The sequence below is a fragment of the Arvicola amphibius genome, chromosome 12, assembly GCF_903992535.2.
Source record: "Arvicola amphibius chromosome 12, mArvAmp1.2, whole genome shotgun sequence".
Lineage (NCBI taxonomy): Eukaryota > Metazoa > Chordata > Mammalia > Rodentia > Cricetidae > Arvicola > Arvicola amphibius.
The window spans coordinates 105,005,610-105,030,619 of record NC_052058.2 but is presented as its reverse complement, the minus strand read 5'-3'; the positions used below and the strand labels follow the sequence as shown (position 1 = coordinate 105,030,619).

The 25,010-nt window shown below is 39.1% G+C and overlaps 1 protein-coding gene across 1 annotated transcript in view; it reads right to left on the bottom strand.

Annotated features, from left to right (window-relative positions):
* Positions 1-25,010, bottom strand: part of Cntnap5 (contactin associated protein family member 5) — a 954,245-nt gene that overhangs the window by 318,499 nt on the left and 610,736 nt on the right. Inside the window, 1 exon segment of the mRNA XM_042054039.1 lies at positions 17,160-17,279. Within this exon segment, the coding sequence (XP_041909973.1) occupies positions 17,160-17,279 (120 nt within the window).

The following is a 25,010-nucleotide window of genomic DNA, read 5'->3' as shown; positions in this document are numbered from 1 at the left end:
CTGTGCAAACCATAGCCCCGAGAAAAGGCATCCATGCACAATTATGATATTTCACCTCTGCTTTTCTTTGTTTGTCCAGAGACACCAGTCTCCAAAATTTTATCTTCAATGAGATTGTTTAGAAAGGACTTGGCAACAAACATGGTGAACAGGCTCCAAGTGGTTGTCTGTTCTCCCTCATCCTATCCATAGTAGGAGTTGATGTATATTTTGTGTAATCTATCTCCAAGGCAGTACTATACCCCCGGTCTCAGGGTTAAATTCCTATCCTATGCCCTTATCCATACCAGAGTACCAAAGATGTTGGTCAGTGCATCAGCTCAAGGAATGGTGTCACTCAGAGTGTGTCTTCTCAGATAAATCATAATAATCTGGAAACTTACAGAAATGACCAGCTATTTGTTGTCAGTATTTCAAGTTGTGACAATATGGCAGTCAATATTGCCATCACTACACATTATGATTCCCTTGAGCAGCACAGCGAAGCAATAATTGGTGGCAGCAATGATGGCAATCACATCCTTGGGTACCACATATCTATGGTACATTAGGCAGCAGCCACGAATTTGCCATGCCTAGGCCCACATTTCACTATCTAGTTGGGTCTTAGAAGCAGATGTTAGTGATGCCAAACAGGCCAGTTGCTCATGGCAAGCCCTCTTTGTAGAGATTACTGCCATATAAGTAGCCATGAGCAAGTGGGTGAGACATGAAAACAATATGTCCCCATGAAGCTTTTCTCAGTCAGTCCTATCTCTGCATTCATTTTGTACTTCTAGCCTTGCAACATTATTTTAGCAACTTTTAAAGAATGTCAGATGCTGAATCAGGCACCTGATCCATCTCATGCAATTTTACTTAACTTGTACATACATCCATTGATGCAAGAATACTCACTCTTATTTATACCCATGAAGTTTAGCATCATAGAAATTAAGTAAGTTGGCCATATCCCTTAGCTAAAAAACTTTTAGTATATAAATTAAATATGTGAATGAATTAAATTTATTTAAGGATCAGATGACTTTATTCTTCTGTTAAACATGGGTACTTTGTGCATGGATGCTACCAGTTAACAGGACACAAGGACTCATATTGATTGATATTTGTTGGTTTCTCTTGTCCCTAGAACTGGGAACATTCCACTTATCTGTACAGAAAAGTACTATACAGATTCAGTCATGACATTCCTGTCTTCAAGACTTAAGAAAGGTCCCCTTAATTGTGGAAAAATGAATGAAGTCAGGGCTTCACTAATTGCTCAACATTGGGCTTATTGCCTTGAAGAAGTATGACCCAAAGCCAACACATTTCTGTGGTATTTACTATCTTTATTTTTAATGGAAAAAGTTATCAAAACCAATTTAAAGAAGGAAAACTTTATTTAGAATCAGAGCTGAAGGGTGAAGTCTATCATGGTGATGAAGTTGTGGCATCAGGAGCTTGAGAAAGCAGATTGCATCACTCCCACAGCAGGAATCAGAAATAGATGAATGCTGGTTCTCAGTCCCTTTGCTTCTTTGTATTTATCCAGGACCTCAAGTCATCAAAGGCACCTCTACATTTATCATGGGTCAGCCCACCTCAGTTAAAGCAGTGTAGAAATACTCACTTAGGCGTGCCCAGATGTTTGTCTCCTAGGTTATTCACAATTTGACAGGTTGACAATCAACTTTGACCATTATGGCACACTAAGCACAGTATTTCTGTCTCATGCTCATACTTACTGAATAAACAGCACCAGGACCAGAGTTAGAAAATGTCACTTTAAGTCTTCCTTTCAGCTCAATCATTATGGATAATTGAATATTGATGACCCCAGCTTTATGTTGTTTCCATTCACTCTTCAGAAACCCTGGCTGGAGGAAAGTAGTGGGGAAAGATGCATGGTGGGCAATGGAGATCTGTGCTCATCACAGTCCTTTCTAAGGGTCTGCTGCTCTATGGGAGGAATGGGGCAAGCCAAATGTAGAATGTCAGGACACAGACCTGAGCACTTAGGCTTGACAGTCACAATTTGACAACTCAGTGGTAAATTCGACTCCAGGCAAGATGTTTAGCCACTCACAATTCCTATACCTTCCTCATTAAACAGAGAGAATGTATCTTCTGTACACTGGTACTGGGGAAACATCTCCTCTGTGAAATGCAAAGCATGACACCTCTGGCTAGTAGTTGCTCTATAAATAACAACTCTTTCTATTACAACATCAGCTCAGGGACAGGGTACATGGCTCAGCAAGTAAGAAGTATCTGTTGGCCAAGCTGAGGACCTGACTTCAAATCTCCATTATCCACATAAAAGGCCATGTATGACCACCTGTGTCTAGAACCCCAACATTATGGTGGGCAGAATCAGGGGGAGTTGGGAGGCTTGCTAGTCACTAGTTATTTTCAAGTTCAAAAGATGCCTTCTCACACCTGTTTTCTTTCTCTAATTTATGTGCATATTTAGGGGTGCACATACTCACACACATATGTATGCACACACCATCCATACATATATTGCACACATAGAAACTTATACATATGTACACACACAGCTTGGCTCAAGAGGCAGCTATTCAAAGACATCTTTAAGGACCATGACTCTTGGTCCCCTTCTACACCTTCCTCCTGTGTTCTATTTTGGTGCCATCGATGGCTTCCCACTCTGTTTTCCACACTGCATCTAAAATATCTGTGGACTGCACCTGTCTTCTCTCAAATGTGTGTTTGTGAGACAAGAATAGATTTATTCACTTTGTGATTTTGGTGCTCAAATCAGTCAATATTAGAATATAATTTGTGTGAATTATTTTTGCATAATTGAATGAAGGAATGATGCATAAAAACTCAACTCATAAAAATAAACGAGGAAGCAAATAAATAAGAATTAGCACATACATAATTTATTGAGAGTCACAAATAATCTGAGGTTTGGGGATTTATCTCAGTTGGTAAAGTGTTTTCCTTGCAAGTACAAAGACCAACACTCCATCAGTAGAAACTGGAAAGAAAAGTCAAGCATGTTAGTCCTGGGGTGGCACAGATAAGACAACCCCTAGAGCTTATGGGCAGTTAGTCCAGCTGAATTAGTGAGCACCATGCCAATGAGAAACCCAGGTACTTTGGCCAAAAACAAAGGTAGGTGGTACCCAAAACAATACATGCAGGCATACCCATACCCATACACACACACACACACACACACACACACACACACACACACACACAAATAAATAAACTGAAAAAGTCAATTTAATTTAATTATTTAATTTATTTTTATTTATGAGTTTTGTAAGGGCACGAACAGATTTATTTACTCTGTGAACTTTGGTGACAAGCTCAGTCAACAATAGAATGTAATTTGCATGAATTAATTTCTGCATAATTGAATAATGCATAAATAACTGAGCACATCAAAAATATATGAGGGTGCAAATAAATACAAGAGCTGATAAATACATGAATAAATGAGAGATTAATAAGGATTTGAGAAATTTGTGGGTTAATAAAGAGGAGAAGCATGAAAAAATGATAAGGCCCTTGCCAGAAAATCTCACTCAGGCTTCCACTCCTCATCAGTGTGCTTGGAATCAACAGGCCATGCTAAATGGATGTGTGAAAGGAATTCCTCTAAGTGGCTGTTAAAATTCTTGGCAATTTGAAGGTGACAGTGCTTTAATTTCAGGGTAATGCCACAGCTTTATGACTTCGTAGTTTTGTTTAATGGCTCAATTTAGCAGGAGATTATGCTGTCTGCTGCTCACCCAGAGAGACCACTTCAAAGCCGAGACTTCCCCACATGGTATTAATATCCACTGCTGGACTTAGCTTGAGAGACAAGCTTTCTGGAAGCCCTGTGTGGCGCACACTGCAGAAAACAGTACAAAGAATAAAATTGTTTCTTCTAACTGGTGGATGGCTGTTCTTGAGCCCTTTGGAAAACCCTTCATTACAGAAGTCAAACTGCCCCTCTGAAATGTAAGCCACAATACAAGTTGGAATGCTACAAAGAAGCAACAACACTAGTATTATTTCAAGCAATTAAACTGCAAATGAGCTGTAGCACATACGTCACCTATGATTGAGTCTTCATGAGAAAGCCCATTTTCAAACTTCTCCTAGGATGAGCTAAACCCACTGCCAAGAGGACACTGGTCCTGCTTTCAGGGAAGGTGAGAAACACGAGGCAGGACAGAGTCAGGGAAAAGTAAAATAGGCATGAAAAGAGAAAAGAGTCCCTCACTGTGGAGTCTGGTTGATGCTTGGAGAAGCCAGTACTCCGGAACAATAACAACTAAAGAAAGCCTTTCTTTCCTTCTGCTGAAAGTTCGGTTTCCCAAGATTCTTAACAGAAACATTCTGCAACCCTAATGTCTCCCAGGTTAGCTCTTCAGATTATAATCTCCTTCAAGAAATGTCTATAGCCACTCAATAATCTCAGATATCAAAAGAGATATGTAGAGGGTGTCTATGAACAATCCTTTCTGATGTATCCTGAGAGCTCCTAAATAGTTTATATGGCCGATGCTCTCCCTGAAAAGTCCAACTCACACCTGGATGTGACCTATACTTTCTCTGAGTACCCCCCTCTCTGTTTGTCTCTCTCTCTCTCTCTCTCTCTCTCTCTCTCTCTCTCTCTCTCTCTCTCTATCATCTTTATCTTTCTTTCCATTGATGTGGAATAATCTTTTTGTATACTCTGAAGATTTATCACATAGATTGGTTTAATAAAAAGATGATTGACAAGGCAGGAATTATAGATTGGATAACCAAACTAGGAGAATGATGCGTAGAAGAAACATAGAGTCAGAGGAGATGCCAGTAATCTGCCAAGGAAGCAGGATGTGTAGAAAATAAGGTAACAAACACCATGAGCCATGTGGCAAGGCATAAATCAGAAATATGAGTTAACTCTAATGTAAGAGTTAGCTTGAAACAAGCCTGAGCTATTGGCTGAGCATTTATAATTTATTTTAATTCTCCAAATCAGTTACTTGGGAAGCAATTGCCAGTTATTTAGGAAAATGAGGTTGGGACAGGAAAACTGCCTACACTTAATACTTAAAAGTCTATACTAATATAGCATCTCTAGACTCGAGTTATATGGCTTAGTGAGTACAAGCACTTGTTTTTAAATTTAATTCCTGGTACATACATGACAAAAGAAGAAATATGACTGCTGAAAGCTGGTCTCAGAAGAAATATGACTGCTGAAAGCTGGTCTCAGACCTCTATACCTACACAAATATCACACACACACACACAAGTACAATAGATGTAATGAAAAGTTGCTCCCCAAACCCAAGACACAGACAGAAACAGAGACTAAGAAGAAATTATTGAGACACAATCTCCAACATCCCCAGAATTTGTCATTTTTTCTTTGAAGCAAGAATGTTCAGATATTCACCTTTCTTCCCCGACTTCTAATTCACCCAAAGCAGGAGTTATTTTTTAAAATGTGGATTTTGCCATGGTGTCTTTTTCATTTCCAACTCTGCTAATGTAAATTCCAAGATTCTACCCATGGTTAACCATATCAGAAGGGCATAAGTGTGAAGATGTGACAACTGTCCTCATCTCTTGAGGTGGTTGAACACACTGTCTACACTCACTGCAGACTTTGAATAATCATATTGTTGTATATTATGATTATTTTTGTATCAAAATCAAGGCACTTGCTCAATATACTTGTCCAGGTTCTTGTGAACAGTTTGCTTGGTCTTGCTACCTATTGTGAAGTAAATAGGCTAACATACAAGAAACATCAGAGAGTGGCTGTCACAAAGCAGTAGTGAGGGGAGCTTAATACCTGTTTTGTTAAATGTAATTTTGCTATGTGAAAATTAAAACCTTCCTTTTCATTTAGACAGAAAAGTGGAAGTGATGTGGGATTTCCCTCTCTATGCTGTGATTACCATTAATTAATAAAGAAAGTGCTTTGGACCTATAATAGAACAGAACAGAGGTAGGCATGGAAACTAAACTGAATCCTGGGAGAAAGAATATGGAGTCAGGGAGAAGACATGTAGCCCCACCAGAGACATACTCCAGAACTTTACCTGCTAAGCCACAGCTTTGTGTCGATACACAGATTACTAGAAATGGGTTAAATCAAGTTGTTGGAGCTAGTCAATAGGAAGATAGAGCTAATGGACCAAGCAGTGATTTAAATAATATAGTTTCTGTGTGGTTATTTCACAGCTATGTGGCTGGAACAAATAGGCGGTCTCCTACAACACCTTTCAATGGTGAGGAACAGAGGAACATTTCTACCCTGTCACCATAAGAAGCTTGAGGAACTCTTTTAAGGATCTCAGCTTGAAACAAACTGGGATTTTTAGGTTTGTCACTGAAAAGATTTCAGTACTAACCAGTCTAAATCAAAGTTGTGGTTTTATTCATGAATCTCTTCTTTCTCTGTCTCTCTCTATGTCTATCTCTCTCGGTGTATGTTAGTATACACATCTACACATGACAGTATATGCATGCATACATGTACATGAATGTGTGGTGGCCATAGGCAGATGGGGTTTTATTCCTCAATAGTATTCAATTATGTTTTAGAAGACAGTCTCTCATTGAATCTAGGTTCATTGATCAGCTATATTAACAAGAAAATAAACTCTAGGTTTCTGCTTTTTTCTGCTCTTCAGGAATGATATTGCTTATTTGTATCTACTCTGGTTTCTATGCAGATAGTGGGGATCCATCCTCAGTTTCTATGCTTACATCGCAGAGATATTACAGACTTAGCCATCCTCAGCCACAATATGAATTTTTTCTATATTCCCAATGGCTCATCATCACTGTGCTAGAGCAGTGGCCTAGCACATATGAAGACCCAGTAATATCAGTTCTTGTATTTCTGTGACAGAAACACTAAGCACAGCGCAAATGTTTCAGTTCCAGATAGCTGGAGTTGCTATTCTGTTTCTACTACCCACTAGCACTATTAATGCATTATTGACTAAGGCAATGCCATTTCTTCAATCCTGTCTGCTTCCCTGGGTTAATACTCGATATGTTTGATATATGGTCTCAACTCAAAGGACAGTTTTGGCAATGGTTATTTTATGTCTGTGGATGCCAGAGTAAACGTTGAAAACTGTTCTTTAGAATATATGCTGTCCACATTGTTTATTTGAGACCAAGTCTCTCATTGCCCTGTAACCTGATAACTGGACTAGAGTGATTGACTAGTGAGCCCCAGAGATTCACCTGACTCCGTCTCCCCAGTGCTAGAATTATAATCAGGTGCCAGCAAAGCTGGATACTTTTTGCAAAGGTATTAGAGATTAAAACTAGATTCACATGTTTGTAAACAAGCACTTTACCCATTGTACTGTCTTAATGAAACCTTGAAAACAGTAATCTTATAATGATGACTAGACAACTGATAATTAAAAAAGAAATTGAGACTTTGGCATATCTTATTCTTGTGTCAGTCTTTGGTAGAGCAATAGAAAGTGCACATTCTTTCTGTTCTGTTTACCCTAACACATGTGTAAATATGTGCATGCCTATATATGTGTATGTTTTAAGTATGTATATGTATATGTGTGTGTATTGTGTCTTCACAGGAATGTATATGCTTGAGTGTGACAGTGTATATACATGAGTGTGTATGTGTGCATATGTTGGAAGTAGATTGCTTAGGAATGCAGTCAGTAGGAAAATGCCAGCACAAAAATGCATTATAAATATCATTGCACAAAATACTGAGCTCTACTTAGTTTTCTCTTTCTTATGTATGTCCAACATTGGTAGTTGACTCAAAGCATGAAGAGAAAGAAATGTCCATAAGTATCTCTTTCTTACATTCTCAATAACTTTTCATTCACCCTATTCTGACAGATAGGTGGGTGCCCAAGGAATAACTCACAGACACTACTTTATCCAGAAAGCAAGGCTAACCACTGAGGCCAAACTCTGTGGATGCAGTTCTTTCTTGCTGTCAATAGCCGGAATGATAATCTATTACCTGCAATCACACTTCACAATTATGTCTAGAAATATTGAAGAGACCTTAGTCACAATCATCTCCCTACATTATGCATGCTTGGATGAGTTTTAATGAAAACGGAGGCTGCTGCCAAAGCAGAGAGAATTGGAGTATCATAATCGCAAGGGTGTAAGACTGAGAGACTATAAAGGTGCCTTGCAAATGGATTAGGAACTATTTGAGAATGAAGAACAAGTTTAGTTGGAGATTTGCCTTAACATTTTTTGAAAATTCACTGTAATGCCTGTCTATTGCCCTACATATGTGAAACTGGCATTGGCTCTATTAAAACAGAAAAGGGAATGTATTCTGTGAGTGACTACACAAACAATTTTGCTGGAATTTACTAAACAACAAAAAATTGTGCAGTTTGGAAATAGATATATTTAATAGGTAGCCAACTGTCTGTTGGCTTTAAAAAATGCACAAACTAACTACACACTGAGACCTAAGGAAAATGTATAGCAAGTGTCCAGACTGACTGCAATCTGGGTTCTTAAGAAAATATGATCAGAGATTCTCACTCTTTTAATTGTGCTTCAACTTTATTAGAAGATAAAACTTCTCTCTAGACTTCTAAAGTTTACTGGACAAAACTTCTCTCCAGATTCCTGAAGTTTAGCGGATAAAACTTCTCTTCAGACCCCTAAAGTCTTGTAAATAACATAGCCATTTAGAACAGATAAAAACTTTATTTTTCATCTCATGGTGAGAATGGACTTAAAGCTCTCAATTGTGTGGACAATTGTGACCATAATGGAGAGTTGATTCTTCAATTACTACATAATATCGGTTAATTATTTCAAGACTGTCTGATTTAGAAGAATTGAGATTTCATGATTGCAAGGATTATTACTAACTGCCAGCCTAGCAGACTCTAGTCCTAGTCACCTAGGACTCTGAGCACATCTTGGAGGGACTTTGTAGTTGGGATGGACTTCAGCTGGGCAGAAAGACCTCTTTTAAGCATGGATGGCACTATTGTATGGACTGGGATCCCAGGGTGCACAGAAAGGATGGATCAAGAAGTATTCTGGTATCCACCTCTCTCTGCTTTCTGCATATGGACGCAATGCAACCAGCTGCCTCATGTTCCTGCTGCCATGCCTTCCCCACCATGTTGGCCTGGATCTTCAAACTGTGAGGCAAACACACCCTTTCAGCCCTTTCTCTCTTCAGTTGTTTTGTCTGGTATTTTGTCACCGTAACGAGAGAAAGATCTATTCCAGCATGCATACTGAGATTTTCACATTAGTCTTGAAAGGCAAACAGTTTTTTATCATCATTACTTTACTAACAAGGAAACCAAATCTAGAACAATTAAATAACTTGTCCAAAGTTGCATGGCTATAATGTTCAAGAATTTGAATTCAAGCTCTAGTGAAATCCAAAACATATTCCACTCCTGTGTCTGTTGGGCAGTGAAGAATTTATAGGAAGGACATAGAGCAGAAGCTGCAAATCCTAAAAACAGCCAACACCAGTTAAGATTGAATACTGAGTCTGTTTCCACAGCTCCAAACTGTTAAAAATTTAAAGGGAAAGGGCTTTAGTCTAACAAACACTGTACAAAGTAGAACAGAGTAAAGGAGAAAGAGGGGCTTGAACTTGGCAGTGACTTCATTCTGCTCAGTACATTGTCATCATCAAGGAAGGTATAAGAGTAGACCTAAGTTTGTCACACTCTGCATAAATATTTCCATTGTTTAAACAAGGTTCCCAAGGGTGGTCTGTAAAGAACTTTGTTTAGAACATCAAGTAGTCAAGTTCCCACTGAAGGTGGGAGGGAGATTATGTGCGGGTAGCAGAATCCAAGGAGACTAAGAGAGACCAGTCTGCACTTTTATAAAAACAATCTTGTGAGAATTAACCAGGGTTCCATGAGAACTTCCTTAACCTTTCCTGGGTAATACCCAAGTGACCTACCAGACTTCTTACTAAGCCCCCCCCCTTAATGTTCCATTACCTGTCATGGAGCGAGCAATGGGTATGCAGGTCTATGCCACTGTACCCACATATATGTATTCTTATCTGAATTAAATCCCTCTTGCTTCTATGGTATGGTTATTTGAATGAGAAGGTCCTATGTCCTTCACAGGCTCTGAAAATTGAATAACTGGTTCCTAGTTGCTGGCATGGTGGTACTGTTTGAGTAGGTTTAAGAGGTATGGGTTTGATTAAGGAATTCTATAATTAGAAGTAGGCTTTGGCATTTTGAAGCCATACCCCATTCCCAGTATGCTCTCTCTGTTTCCTGACTGTGGTTCAATATGTGAGGTCAAGAGCTTCCTGATGCTGCCCACCATACCTTTGCTCCAGCATAATAAACTCTAATAGTCTGGAAGTAGAAGGCCAACAACCCTTTCTTCTATAAATTGTCCTGGTCATGGTGTTTTTTTTCACCATGTAATTGAGACAACTGTCAAGTAATTTATCCACTGAGCCATCCCCCTCAACTTGCCTCATATATTTTAATGAGAAATTTACAAACTCAAGGGAATATCTCAGTAAATAGTGATGGCTTTCATAAAGTGTGATAAGTGTCTGTGAATATCTATACAAAATGAGAGGTATGTCACATGATTGAGACATTCATCCTGGCCTCAGGGCACCCACTAGTTTACTCAGCCTACTGAGCTGTGTGTGTGTGTGTGTGTGTGTGTGTCTGTGTGTGTGTGTGTGTGTGTGTGTGTGGTGTGGGGAGGTAAGAAAACAGATTGTGAAGGCTTACTATGATTAAAATCTTCAGGCAGGCTAGAAACTCTGGAGATTTTCAGTTCAACTTCATAACACATTCTGTCAATTCCTGCTTATCTGAGGGATGCCACTGTACTTCTCTGACTCTCAGTCAATTGCATGAGGTTCCTCCATGTTATTGAAGACATTCATCTTTGAATTCACTTGTTAAAATGTTAGCCTTATTAAAAAAAATACATTCACAGAGAGTGAATATGAATGACTATGCCTTGTGACTAGGTAGTACATTACCAGATTCAAGCAAGCTTGGCTATATAGATAATGTACACTGATATGTAAGTCACAGTGGCAACAGTTGCCTATATTATATTTTAGGAGTTCAGTTTTGTCTATTCTAGATTCAGTGAAACCAAATGCGCAAGTGTGTGATGGATGATCTTTGATTTCAGAAGGCCAAATCTTTACACTCAGTACACGTTTATGCTGTGTGTCCCTTAGAATGTCCAAGCCCAGTAGTTCCCTGGGAACATATTTTCTCTACATAGGACCTCTGCTTCCTCTCTCTCCCTCACCCCTTAAGTGCCCATTTGTGGATATGTAGCAAATTTCTCTCTAAAACCCACTATCGCAGGTCCTTGAATTTCTTCTTTGAATTCTTGAACAAAAGTCTGAAATCTACTTGCTGTAGATAGCTCTTGAGGTAGCTGAGTTTTCTTGGACCTTAACCCCCAAACTAAACTCACCAGAAAACCCGAAAAGCTGACAAAGTTAAAGATATTTGACAATTTTCCAATATTATCAAAGCACATTTGTATTTTATATTTTAGAAAAGAATTTGCAATTCCACAGTGTAAACAACTTATTGTGTACACGTTATGCACACTGTTAAAGGTATATAAATAGTTCAGTATGTGCACACTGACAATTCCTTGTTATGGGTTACACTTGAAACTGATGGCACCTTGGGGGCATGGGAACATCAACCCTATGCAGAGAAACATTATAGTAATCAGAGGTACAGGCAGAAAATATCACAAGACTCACCACCAAACTAAAGGATCAACATTCAACTTAGGAATGATTGACTGCCTCTATTTTAATTTTCTGTAAAGTTTGGTAACTGGAGATGGGATGGAAAAATAGATCTGGCGAGTAATTCTATAGCTCCCCAGATGGCCAGATCTTTGAGGGGAAAAGGGCTTAAAAATTAGATATGGGGGGAGGGCTTTGGTCCTGCCTCAAAGTGATATGCCAGATATTACTAATTCCCCATGGGAAGCATCACCCTCTCTAAGTAGTGGATGGGAGAGTATGGGTAGAAAGTAAGGGGGAGTGGGAGGAGGGAGAGAGAGGGAACTGGGATTGGTATATAAAATAAAAACATTTTAAAACAGTAAATTAAAAAATGTGAATTAATAATTCAATTCTTTTTTTTTTCTTTTTTCTTTTTCTGGTTTTTCGAGACAGGGTTTCTCTGCAGCTTTTTTTTTTTTTTTTTTAGAGCCTGTCCTGGAACTAGCTCTTGTAGACCAGGCTGGCCTCGAACTCACAGAGATCTGCCTGCCTCTGCCTCCCAAGTGCTGGGATTAAAGGCGTGTGCCACCACCACCCGGCTAATAATTCAATTCTTATCTCAGTTTATTAGCATTTGTAAAGACAGCCAAGATAATCAGGTCACTCTTTCTGGATGGCTTTGCTACATATTTCACAGCATCACAAGTCACTCCAATTTAACAACATAGAAGATTTAAGATTTCCTAGATAAAGGCTCATTCTTGATCAGCATCATGGAAATTCCTATCTATGACCATCTAAACTATTGACTCAACATCACAGCAGCAGTAACAGGCCCATTGTGGAAAATCTTCTTGTTATGGAAATAGAATCATTGGCGTCAGTGGAGCCCAACACTTCAGGGAGCTGGGTCAATCACATACCCCATGGACCACCTGAGAGAAGGCAGGTTCATCTCAAGTCATGACCAGAAGTTGTCAAAATAGATGTCCCATGCTGGAAATTCTGTGCTTTTCCTTCCAACAATCCGCATTCTCTAGCTTAGTCACTACAACCCAAGAAGTCATGACATGCAGCTGAGTCTTCCCAACAAGTGACCCAGCTTTTCTTTCTTCTTTCCTGTCTCTTATTTTCAGATGATGACCAGATATCACATATGCACCTTCCAGTGCACTGGGCAGTCCTCACCCTTGCTCAGACATTCCCCTCCCACCATACGGCTTTCAGCCATAACATCACCAATCTCCATGCTTCCTTAATTCAAGAAGCATGCTCTTTATTTCCTTCCCCATCCTCCTTCTCTGGGCAGCTGTTGAGAAGTGCGACTTTTACCTGTCTTGAGGTATTTCTATTTTCAACTATAATAAAACTCTCTTGGAGATGCCTTTGAACTTCTTAAATTCTTTTATTAATGAGACTGGGAATGTCAAGAGGGGAATGCTGATTTCTCCATCAGGACACAGGTCCCAAGTTCTAGTTCCTCCAGGAGTACAGCACCAAATTAGCAAGGCATAAGATCAATTACACATTCTTCCTTAGCCATAAATGGATAAATTATCAAATAAACCCGAGAAGAGGTAGGCTTCAGAAGTACAGTTCTGGATGAATAAAGTCTTCTAGGTTCTTATACTTTTGCTAATTTGGAAAGTTTAATGTTTTGTGCCATTGTAATATATACATTTTAATTTCAAAATATGTTTTATTGGAACAGGAAAAAGCCTGAATGTGGGCACTAAAATACAAATATGTGATTTAAGTATATGTTATGTTTAAATGAACAAATTCATTTATAGAAAAACAGGTTTAAATTTCTAAGAATTTAGTAACTTAGTACCTTGAGATTTAATTATGCTTTGTTTTAGTGTTTTAATAAATTTTTCTATTTTTTTTAATTTTTAAGTATAATCATTTATTAATTTTTTTCTATGAATGTTTTTGATTTTTATTTGGTTTTAGTTATATTTTCTTTTTTCTTTTTTATTTATTTATTTTTTTATTGAAAATTTCTGCCTCCTCCCCACCTCCCATTTCCTTCCCTCTCTCCCCACTCCTCTCCCCCTCCCTCTCCAGCCCAAAGAGCAGAATTAATTTTATAACAAAAAAACCAAAATGCTGATTGTAAATGGAGGTAGAGATTTTCTTTTGCCCAGAAACATCCAGTTTCAGATTAACACACAAAAGCTTGTATTAATTAAAAAGTTTGGCCTACAGTTTAGGCTTATTACTATCTAGCTCTTACATTTAAATTAACCCATTTCTATTAATCTATATTTTGTCACATGGCCTTGACTTTACCAGTCCCCTGGCATCTTGCTTCTTTGCTGACTGACTCCACCCTTCTCTGTATTTTTAGTTTGGCTTTCCAACCTAGCCTTATTATGCCTCACTATAGGCCCAAACAGCTTTTTTATTAACCAATGAGAGGAATACATATTCACAGCACACAGAAGGATTATACCACAGCAGTTGATTATGGTGAAGATATATGAAATGCAGAGTGTCCAGTTAATGTTTCAGCGATGTGGATTATTATTGGACCAGAGGGAAGTCATGGTCCCAGTTAGATGTTACCTGCAGAAAGTCATGAAATTCTGATATTCTATTTCTTCCATACAAGTTGGAGAATTTTTAAAAATCTATTTGCTTAAATTTTTTTCTGATAGAATTAACAGAGATGATATTTGTAAGTTCCAATTAAACTCCCTAAAATGTCTGAGCTCAGTAGCTGGCAGTTACCCCACAGTTCCTGGATCTATGTGGCATCTGCTACTCAGCAGTAGGTATTTGTCTCCCTTGCCCTCTCTTATAGCCAAACCACCTCTTTTTGGAAAGCAAGAGGCAGAGTGAATTTGCATCTAAATACCTTATAAATCTTAGAACAAGTACATTTAGTGAATAAGGATATCCTAGACTATCCTAGAATTCTGTATTTATTTTTACTAAGAACTCATGTGTGAGTTATGTTTTGAATAGAACAAGCCCAGTCCTTGACTAGGTTGTTGAATAGTACTAGGTAACAACAACCAAAAAAGCAAAGAACACAATTTCTATTCCTGCTGTAAAGCAATTACAACAAAACAGATCTTCGTGAGTTTCAGGGCAGTCTGATCTACAGTGTGAGTGCCAGGACTGGCTCTGAAAAACCTACCTTGAAAAAAAAAAACAAATTAAAAACAAACAAACAAAACAATACAAAACTAAAAACAACTAAAGGTAGCTAGCATACAGCCACTCTTCTCTAGATGAAGTACTATGGGAAAGCAAACGAACAAAAACAAACAAGAGAAACCACAACAACAAAATGCTAGCCCTTTCTGCAAACAGTGTCTGGTATCTGTTCTTTACATTCAGTTGGAAAAAATGTTGAATATGCTTTGTCATTAATTCTTGCAGTGCTATCCCTACATTCTGCCTCCAGCATCGCATGGCTGTGTTCCTGAGTTTACTGTTACCTGAACAATCACAGTGCCAGATGTCATTCATTTGCATATTCTTAGTGCCATGGACATTGCATGTCCAGAAAGAGCTCTACAAGTATGCTGCCTCACTGAAGTGGAGCGTGGGACACAAATATTCCATGAAATGTGAGAGGCCTGATTTTTGCTGCTTTACTACTTGTTGCATCTGGCATCTCTGAAGAGAGGGGGTTGAAGTGAATTATGAATGTTTATGTGTGTGTGTGTGTGTGTGTGTGTGTGTGAGAGAGAGAGAGAGAGAGAGAGAAAGAGAGAAAGAGAGAGAGAGAGACAGAGAGAGAGAGAGAGAAAAAAGAGATATGCCAATTAATGACAGTCTGACAGACATAGTAAGACTACTGGCAAAGCTAAATGCTCAAAAAAATTATCACATCAATGTTTGGCAAGGTGGAACTGATAGAATAAATTACCCATAAAGTATCACTTTTAAATGTTTTTTTAACCTGTGAAGAGGGCACATATGTATCAATGTGAATCTGTGTAAATCAGAGGACAACATGTGGGAATCTTTTTCGTTTGTGTTTTTCGAGACAGGGTTTCTCTGTGTAACTTTGGAGCTTTGGAGCCTGTCCTATAACTCAGTCTGTAGTCCAGGCTGGCCTCAAACTCTCAGAGATTCACCTGCCTCTGCCTCCCAAGGGCTGAGATTAAAGGTGTGTGCCACCACTGCCCAGTTTAACATGTGGGAATCTTGTTGGAGTCTGTTTTCTCTTCCTACCGTGTGGCAACCAGGGATTAACCTCAGATCATCAGAGTTGGCACCAATGGCTTTTACCTGCTCAGTCTCAGATGTCACTTCTGAACCTATGCAATTAATTTTTAAAGAAGTTATACACTCTCAGAATATTCCATATAATACATGCTCCCTGATGAAGAAGATGATGATAATGATGAAGATGATGGAAATGATGGTGACTTTCAAGAAAACTGCAATTCACATAAAAAGAAGCAATACCTATATAGAAATTTTGTATGAAGCTAATGGGAACTTCAGTGATCGGGGGCAAGTCTAAACTCTGCAGACCCAATGTATAATTACCTTGTAAAACCTTGGCCTATTGAACAGTAACTTACTGACCATCTCCAATATATCATAACATTCTGTGACTTTCTGGCAATTACTCTTGAAATAAATGAATTAATCCATTTGTTTCATGACATAAGTCTAAGAAACCATCAGATAGTATGCGAGACTCAAAGCAGAGACATTCAGCTTCCTGAAATCCTCCTACCTGATGTTTTGACTAGTCTATAAAATGTATCTTTATTTACAATAAATCATCATTACACTATCAACATGATGGAATATGGAGATTTGTAGTAACCTTTATCGGTTTCCTGCTCAGATTGATTCTTTCTACTTGTTTCTAGAATAAGAATCTCTTATTTCTAAATAGATTTCTAGATTTCTAGAATCTCTTTCCCTTTTGAGGTCAGAGGTTATGTTTTGTCAGGTCCTCAATTGCTGTTCCATCACATCTGATTATCTATAATCTTCACAACTCCTTGGTGGTGGTACTCTCATTCCCATTTCACTGATGAACTTCTGAGCTCAAGAAAGTAGGACTCACTCAGGGCACGCAGTTCACAGAACCTTCTAATGATGAATTTCCCCTTTTTGAATTAGGACTTCTCATAGGCTTTTATGCCTTACTTTTTGGTCGTGTTTATTTATTTTGTTCTTTTTCTTTTTGATGTTTATTTTCTATAGAAAAGATACCTTGGCAACCCTACAGAAAATGGTAAGTATCTTACTCTTGTTTCTTAGAATAGTGTCATTATTGTTACCAAGTTTCCTCTACCATTCTTTCTCAAAAATAACTAAGCCAATTCCTAAGATTTATCAAGATAGTCTCCTTCCCCCACCGAAGCTAGAACTCTAAGATTTTGTTCACACAATTGTCCCTTTGCAGAAACTCCATTCCGTCTCATACCAGCTGATACCTGGGTTAAGCATGTGTGGAAAACGTGGCCCTTACCGGTGATATTGCAGTACACCTGGAGAGGTCCCAGCGGCCCGCTGCCATCAGAGTCAACATAGAAGAAGCCAGCCTTGTTCCCTTGGTGTCTGTACACTTCACAGGATTGCTCATAGATGGCTGGAAAGATAGAAAGACAAACTTTACTTCGCTTTGAACATCCTTCTGCAGGGGTCAGTAGCTCATACTTAAGCCTACTTCTCATGCTTCTTCCTTTCCCTTCATATATAGCTCCAAGAGCCTTTACAGTCCAGGGGTCTTGTACTTCGTGGACTTTTTCCCTATTTTAACTTTATTTCTGTTGCTGTGATATAATACCCTGACAAGAAAGCAACATATGGGAGAAAGGGCTTATTTTACCTCCCAGCTTTTAGTTGCCATCTAGCAGTTTGGAGAAACCACAGTTGCAAGAACTTGAAGCAGGTAGTCATATCGCATCCACAACCATGGACACTAAGAAGCAAATGCACACTTGTCTACTTGCTAGCTTGTTTATACACTGTTTGATCTTTCTATTCAAATCATTCAGAAACTATGCTGGTTGGGCTATTGTTAATGGACACAGCTAGAGTCATTTTGGAAAATAGAACCTCAGTGGAAAAAAAAGCCCCCACATGACTAGACAGTCGGAAACTCTTTAGGGCATTTTATTTATTAATGATGGATGTGGAAGGGTACAGTTCATTGGAGGCAATGCCACCCCTCAGAATATTATCCTGTGTGGCCCAAGAAAACAAGATGAGCAAGCCAGTAAGCAGTATGAATCCATTGCCTCCCTTAGTTCCTACACCAAGTTCCTGTGAGTTCCTTCCTTGATTTCCCTTCATGATGAAATATGAAAGGAAGCTGAAATAAGCCCTTTCCTTGTGGTCTTTATTGTAGCAATAGAAACATAATTAAAACAAGGACCCCTGTTTAGAGAACGTTGCTATCCACAGTGATTCTTCCCACACACATTAACAAAATTAAGACAGTCTACTACAAATGTGTTCTCATACCAACCCAAAAGAGACAATCCCTCCTTAAGACTCTCCTCCAAGGTGATTCAGGTTGTGTCAAGGGGACAGTTAAAGATAACCATCACACACCATTACTTCTATAATCCATTCATTCTTCTAAGCCCATCTCAAGGGTACATTGATCATAAAATCTCCACTCTTATCTGCCCTGGTATTTGCTGATTTACATTCTGTCCCTATGTCCTCACAGTACACTAAGCTAGGATCATCAGCACATGGCTGTTTTCTAGAATGTGGTAAAGAACCTCTAAGAATCATGACTGTCACGTGACACTGCATCACAGCATCTCTAAAAGGCGTCAGAGTTCAACAAATGTTTGTCTGGTGAGTTTAAAATTCACATTTTAGCAATAAAACATGAGGACACCGTCTTGGGGGAAGTGTGTGCACATGTATTTGCGGGCTTGTATGTGGTAGCAATAGTCAATATCAAAGATTGCTTCTTACTTGTCACAACTTGGTTTTCTCCTTGCCTATTTGGCTAGAATGCCTGACCAGTGATCCTTAAGAATCTTCCTGTCAACACCTTAAAATGTGCACACCATGCATGCTTTTACTTGCTCAAGGGATCAGACTCAGGTCTTCATGCTTGCAAAGCAAGCACTTTACCAACCGATATATCTTCCAGGCGAAAGGAACATTCTCTTACACTTACATGTGCTAAACTCAGGAAAGTAACTGATACAATATTGGATACAGGTTCAATCCATTTTTACCTGACAATTGTTGCCTAATTTATAGATTATGTCAACAAGTATAATTTCACCAAGGGACAGAGTCATATATAAGAACAACAGCCTGTGTCCTCATGTTTACAGGCAATGACAGGCACAGAGGTCCTTTCAAACTCATGCAGGAGCAAGAATAGGAAGAGGTCACAGGGGTCACATAATTTGGAGCATTAACACAGCTGTATACTTGATAAATATTAACTTGGTTAAACCCAGCAGATTTGGAAGAATCAAAGCCAACATCTTAAAAGACACATTAGCAATCTTAGGAATAAAAAAAATAACACTTCACACAAAATCCTATAGTTTGGAGCAGCATGTGCACATTGAATTATGTAACCTAGTCATGCTTAAAACACTTCAGTGACTCCTAACATTATTCAAGATAGAGTACAAGCTTGTCACCTTAGCTGACTTCTGCCCCTATGACTAATGCCCCATCCCAGGAATATGAAGCTACCGTTCATCATGATCAAGTATGAGGGGAGCTTCAAATAATTCATTACCAGTTAGGTCCTAAATCCTGAGAGAGTTAGAAATTCTTATACTTTGGAGTGAATTCAAGGTTATACTTGTATTCATGGAACTCTCTCTGGTATTCATGCACAATTTCTGAAGCAGAGGCAAATAAGGGTGTCATGGTATGTGCCCTGAATACTGAACACAACAAGTTGAACCCTGATATCTCCATTGGTGAAGTGCTTGCCTGGAAGAATACGATCTTCAGAATCTATGTAATACACTTTGATGTGCACTACACATGGGAATGCCAGCTAATATGAGCAGATATCACAAAACACACCTACACTCATAGGAGGGCAAACACATGAGAGAAGTTGCCACTGTTGTTTTCTCAAGAGCATGAAAGGAAAATAACACGCAGAAAACATTTGAGCATTTACTTAGCTGCTGAGATCACCTAACCAGTGAGATAGCTCAGAGAGTTCTAGCCATAGTACATGCATGGTGGAAGAAGAGAACAAGCTGCTGCATGTTTCCTCTCACCTCCACATTTATTCTCTAGTATACACAATCACACAAATGTAGTCATGTGAGCACACACTTAAATAAAATTGTAGTATTCCACAAAGAACTTGAACCCTAGAAATGAACTGGGCAAATGTTTGCAGTATGGCCACAACTTAGCTCCTGCATTACTTTGGGAAGTTGGCTTTACCTTTGCTGGCCTCTTCTAAGGTAATTTCCATGATGGACACCTCCTGCTATTCAGATACTCATGCATGTCTTGGTTAATGCTCTCATTGCTCTTACAAAATACCAGACAAAAACAACATAAAGGAGAAACTGCTGTATCTGGCTCACAGTTAAAGTGGACACAGGTCATAATGGAGAGAACAAGGCAGTTGGCATAGGAGCCAGGGTTAGATTATTAGAAAGCAGTGGTCACCATCTTCACAGCTCCTGGATTGCTCCCTGAGGTAGAAGCCACTGGCCTCCTCAGGAAAGAGTCTGATGGAAAAGTCCTACCTGAGACATCTTCAGAGACTCTACTACTGTCACAAAGGTGAGCAAAGCTTCACGGTGTTTGTAGAGGGGCTGGTGATCTACTTTATGTTTTCAGATAGTGCTATGTTTCTCATACAACTCACATCTTCAACTTGAAGAACTGGATGCCACCTGCAATTATTATAAATCTGCGATAATTTTGCCATGTAAATTTGTTGTTTGATAAATTGTACTTCTGCATGAGTGTGTATGTGTGAGTGAGTGTATTTGTGTGTGTGTGTGTGTGTGTGTGTGTGTTTACATGCATACAATGTATGTCTTTGCATCTTCACACTGGTGTGCTCCATGTCTTAGGGTTTCTGTTGCTCTGATAAACACCATGACACATGGGGAAGAATAGGTTTACTTCATCTTGACCTTGTGCTCACCATCCAGGGAAGACAGGACAGGAACTTAAATCAGGAATCTTGAGTCAAGAATTGATGACGGCACCCTGAAGAAGTATTGCTTACTGGCTTGCTTCTCATGGTTTGCTCTGTCTGAGTTTATACCATTCAATAGCACCTGCCATTAGATAGCACCACCCACAATGGGCTAGCCATGTCAAACATTATTCAAGAAAATGCCTTATAAGATTTTCTACATCCCAATTTAATGGAGGCATTCTCACAACTGAGGTTCCCTCTTCTTAGATGACTCAAGCTTAGGTACAGTTGACAAAATCTAGCCAGCACAGCATTCTGAGGCTTACAAATGGAAGTCAGTGGACAACCTTAGGTGTCTGTCCTCATCTTTCTCCTTGTTTGATCTAGATTCCTTTGTTGTTTTTCTACTGCATAAGCCACAGGCTAGCTGGCCTGTGACAGTCCAGAGTAGGAACACTGTCTGGCTTTTATGTGGATCCTGGGGATGTAAATTCAGTCCTTCATGGCAAATGCACTATCACCTATTAAACTGTCTCTACACCTTCAGTTTTGTTATTTCTATATAAGAATTCAACTCTGAAGATTGACTACTTTCTCTCTTTCTTTCTATGCTTTCTTCTATGCACTCTACACCCTTAAAACTTTTCTTGCTCTTATTTCCTGTGCTTACTTGTTTGTTTTCTTTTACCATCTTAGTTTAGTTTGTTTGTTTAGTTGTTTGGTTGGTTTTTCAAGATAGGTTTTCTCTGTAGCTCTGAATGTCCTAGACTTGCTATGTAGACCAGACTGGCTGCAAACTAATAGGGATCTACCTGCTTCTGTCCCCCTCCAGAGTGCAAGGTTTAAAGGCATACACTGCCACCACCACCCACACTCACATTCAGCTTTTTTGTTGTTATTGCTGCCTTTGTTTTGATGAATGTGTGTTTACCTGTGTTTTTAACTCTTTCTGGTTACTATGATTTGAAATTACTGCTGAAACTTCAGTTGAGTTGTGTCATATGAGACCAAGCATGTCTTACATTTCCAGCATCCACTTGTCTGCATAAGTTGGATTTACGATGCCCAAAGGACACGAGGCACAAGATTGGGAAAGCATCAAACTGTACTTACAGTGTCTTTTGAGAATAAGACAGGGCACAGTCTTACAAACTTCAGATTTTGTTAAATTTTCTGACACAGGTGTGTAATACATGAGGTAAAAATTAAGACATTTAAGGTTAAAAGACTCTAAAGAAAAGGAGCCCATTTCTTCTTTGGCTAAAAGCCAGATATGTCTCTGTGTCTCTGGTTAGCCTCATTTTTGCTAGAGGTCAGAGATGCCAGTTCCTCATCAGAGGGGGTATTGAACAGTAATCAAGACCCATTAAAGGAAAATAAGCAGAGCTCTGGAAGCTTGAGGTTAGCCAGTACATACATAGTACTACATAGTAACACCCTATTTCAAAAAATCGAAGCAAACCAAACAAACAAAGAGGAAAATAGAATGTCTGGTTGGTACTTAACACTGCAGTTGTGCCAATTCAGTCATGTGACTTTTGGACTGAGTTAACCTGAAGCCATGCTAAGGAGATAGAAGGAATAAGTGTCCTACAATGGGATGCTTCACAAAATTACTGTTTCTGATGCAGTCATTATGAGGTGAATCAACACGAGGTACATCTAGGTCTGGCCCCTTTTCTGAACCCTTATTTAGTGTTGCTCAGATGACTAGGAAGCCACAGAGAAGAAGGCCACCTTGGACGCAGTCATACAGCAGGCACCAGCATCAAATTACAAGTGAATCACGGATTTAGATATTGACACATGGATGTTCTTGTGCGAAAGAAGACTCAGTATATTTATAAACTAGAAGTGTCAAAACTTTTAGCAATGATTCAAATTCAGATATAAGAAAATCAGATGGTCAAACACACTTAAAATAAAATTAATGAAAAAGGAAAAGGTAAATAACTTAATGTAAAAATATAAGATGTCAAATGGGAAAGCAATATTGATATCACAAAATATTAATGTCAAGTCTAAAATTTGTTATAGGACATGGAGGCAGACTGCCCTGGAGGCCACAAGATTTATTTAATTCAACAGAGAACATGATGGAGCCCAAAGTGAAAGGGAAGGAGCTCAGATTATCCAGAGCAGCAAAGATGTCTGCTTCTTTCTGTCTTTTGTGGTGAGAGGAGGTGGCTGTCTCATACTGAGAGAGAGAGTGAGAAAGGAGCCTTGCTAGCATGTGACTCAGACACGGGGAGATATTGGGAAAGATCACATTTAATTAACTGATGCTCCTAAGACTGGAAACTTGATGTCCTCAGGGGAATTAAGAATGTCATGCTAGGGCTGGAGAGATGGCTCAGTGGTTAAGAGCATTGGCTCTTCTTCCAGAGGTCCTGAGTTCAACTCTCAGCAACTGTATGATGGCTCACAACTGTCTCTAGTGGGATCTGAAGCCCTCTTTGGGCATAAAGCTTTACATGCAGATAGAACACGTACTCATAAAATAAATAAGCAAACTTTTGATAAAAGGAATGTCATGCTTTTGGAATCTGAACAACTGGAGAGTTTATAGACTCACAGACACACAGTCTGACTCTCTTTGTAGAATCAGATGTGGCAGAGCCAACACTAAGGATGACTTTGTTTTTGGGATGTTAGTCTTTCTCCTACAGATCCCCAGACCTGCTATCCTTGGAGAGCTGTTCATTGTTGCTGATGCTGCAGAAGACTGGAGCCTGATTAGCTACTCCCTTATGTCTAGCAACATCATTTCTAAGTTTTTCTTAGCTAAAACTGAAGATGTAAGACAATCATTTATTGAAATGGATGCTGAAATACAGAAGGGCAGTTAGGAAAAAAGTATGAATATATCCATAGAAAATGAAGGTACTGTTATTTCTGAAAATGATATATTTGTTAAAGAAAACAACTTGGGGAAAGTGGCATATGATGATGCACCAGCAGCTGAGGCAGGAGGATATTCATGAATATGTGGAAGAGCCAAGCTACAGAGCAGAACCCTGTGTCAAGCATCAGAAAGACAGACAGCCATTGCACTGAAACAGACTCAAGTTCCAGGTTCCTTCTCAGAAACCCACTACTTCCTCAGTAAACATTATCATATGCCCTTCCTGCCACTGTCACTGTGCATGCTAATCCTTTAGTCCATCTTTTGGCTTCCCCTGTTAGATTGTAAATCCCTATAGTACATATATTTTTCTCTGTTTTAAACGGGCTGGGGAGGTAGCTTTGCACACAAAATATTAACTGTGTAAGCACAAGGATATCAGTTTAACTCCTCGGAAACTAGGTACAAGCCAGGACTGTTGACACATGCTTGTGATCTGAGCACAGGGGACTCCAGACAGGAAGAGCTTTGGATCCTGACTAACCAGCTAAGAGTTCCATGCAAGTGTCTTCAAAGGCAAAGTGGATGGTGACTAAGGAATGACAGGGAATAACAGTCAAGATTGTCCTCTGGCTTCTACATGCACACACACACACACACACACACACACACACACACACACTCAAATGTACATAATTAATGGCTATCAATTGAAAATTTCTATAGATCGTAAATGCTGAACTGAGGAAATCCAACAGATGCTCTGGGAACCTCTGCCTCTGCAGCAGCAGTAGAACTCAAAGCAGTGCATAAGATGTGACTTTATGCATGCTTTCTGAGTACTCTAGATTAGCACAGGAAGAGACCTATAGGAGAATCACAGCATACTCTACTGTGGAGAAACTGAATGCCTAAGAGAAAATGAAGAGGAAATTGTCAGTAGGGCTTGGGAGATAGCTATCAGTAGAGTGCTTGCCCTATAGGCCCGAGGACCTGAGCTTGATGATAGAACCCACATAGACAGCTGTGTGAAATAGTGTGTGCCAGGAATCACAGCTTAAATGGAGAGCTCCAGGTTCAGTGAGAGACCCTATCACCAAAAATAAAGTGAAGAGTAAGTGCATCAGATATCCAACATTGACTTCTGACATCCTTATGTACATACATGTAGCTATGTGTTTATGCTTATATATTGCGTATACAAGCACACCCATGAAGAGGAACACATATATTACTGGAAGTTTGGAGAAATCTCTTTCTGGCCACCAGATGATACCAGGAAAAGATATTTGGGGATTTTTAGCCTCCTTAATAGAATAATTTGGGAATTATAATTATAAATAGATTTAATTGGAAGCCCAAAT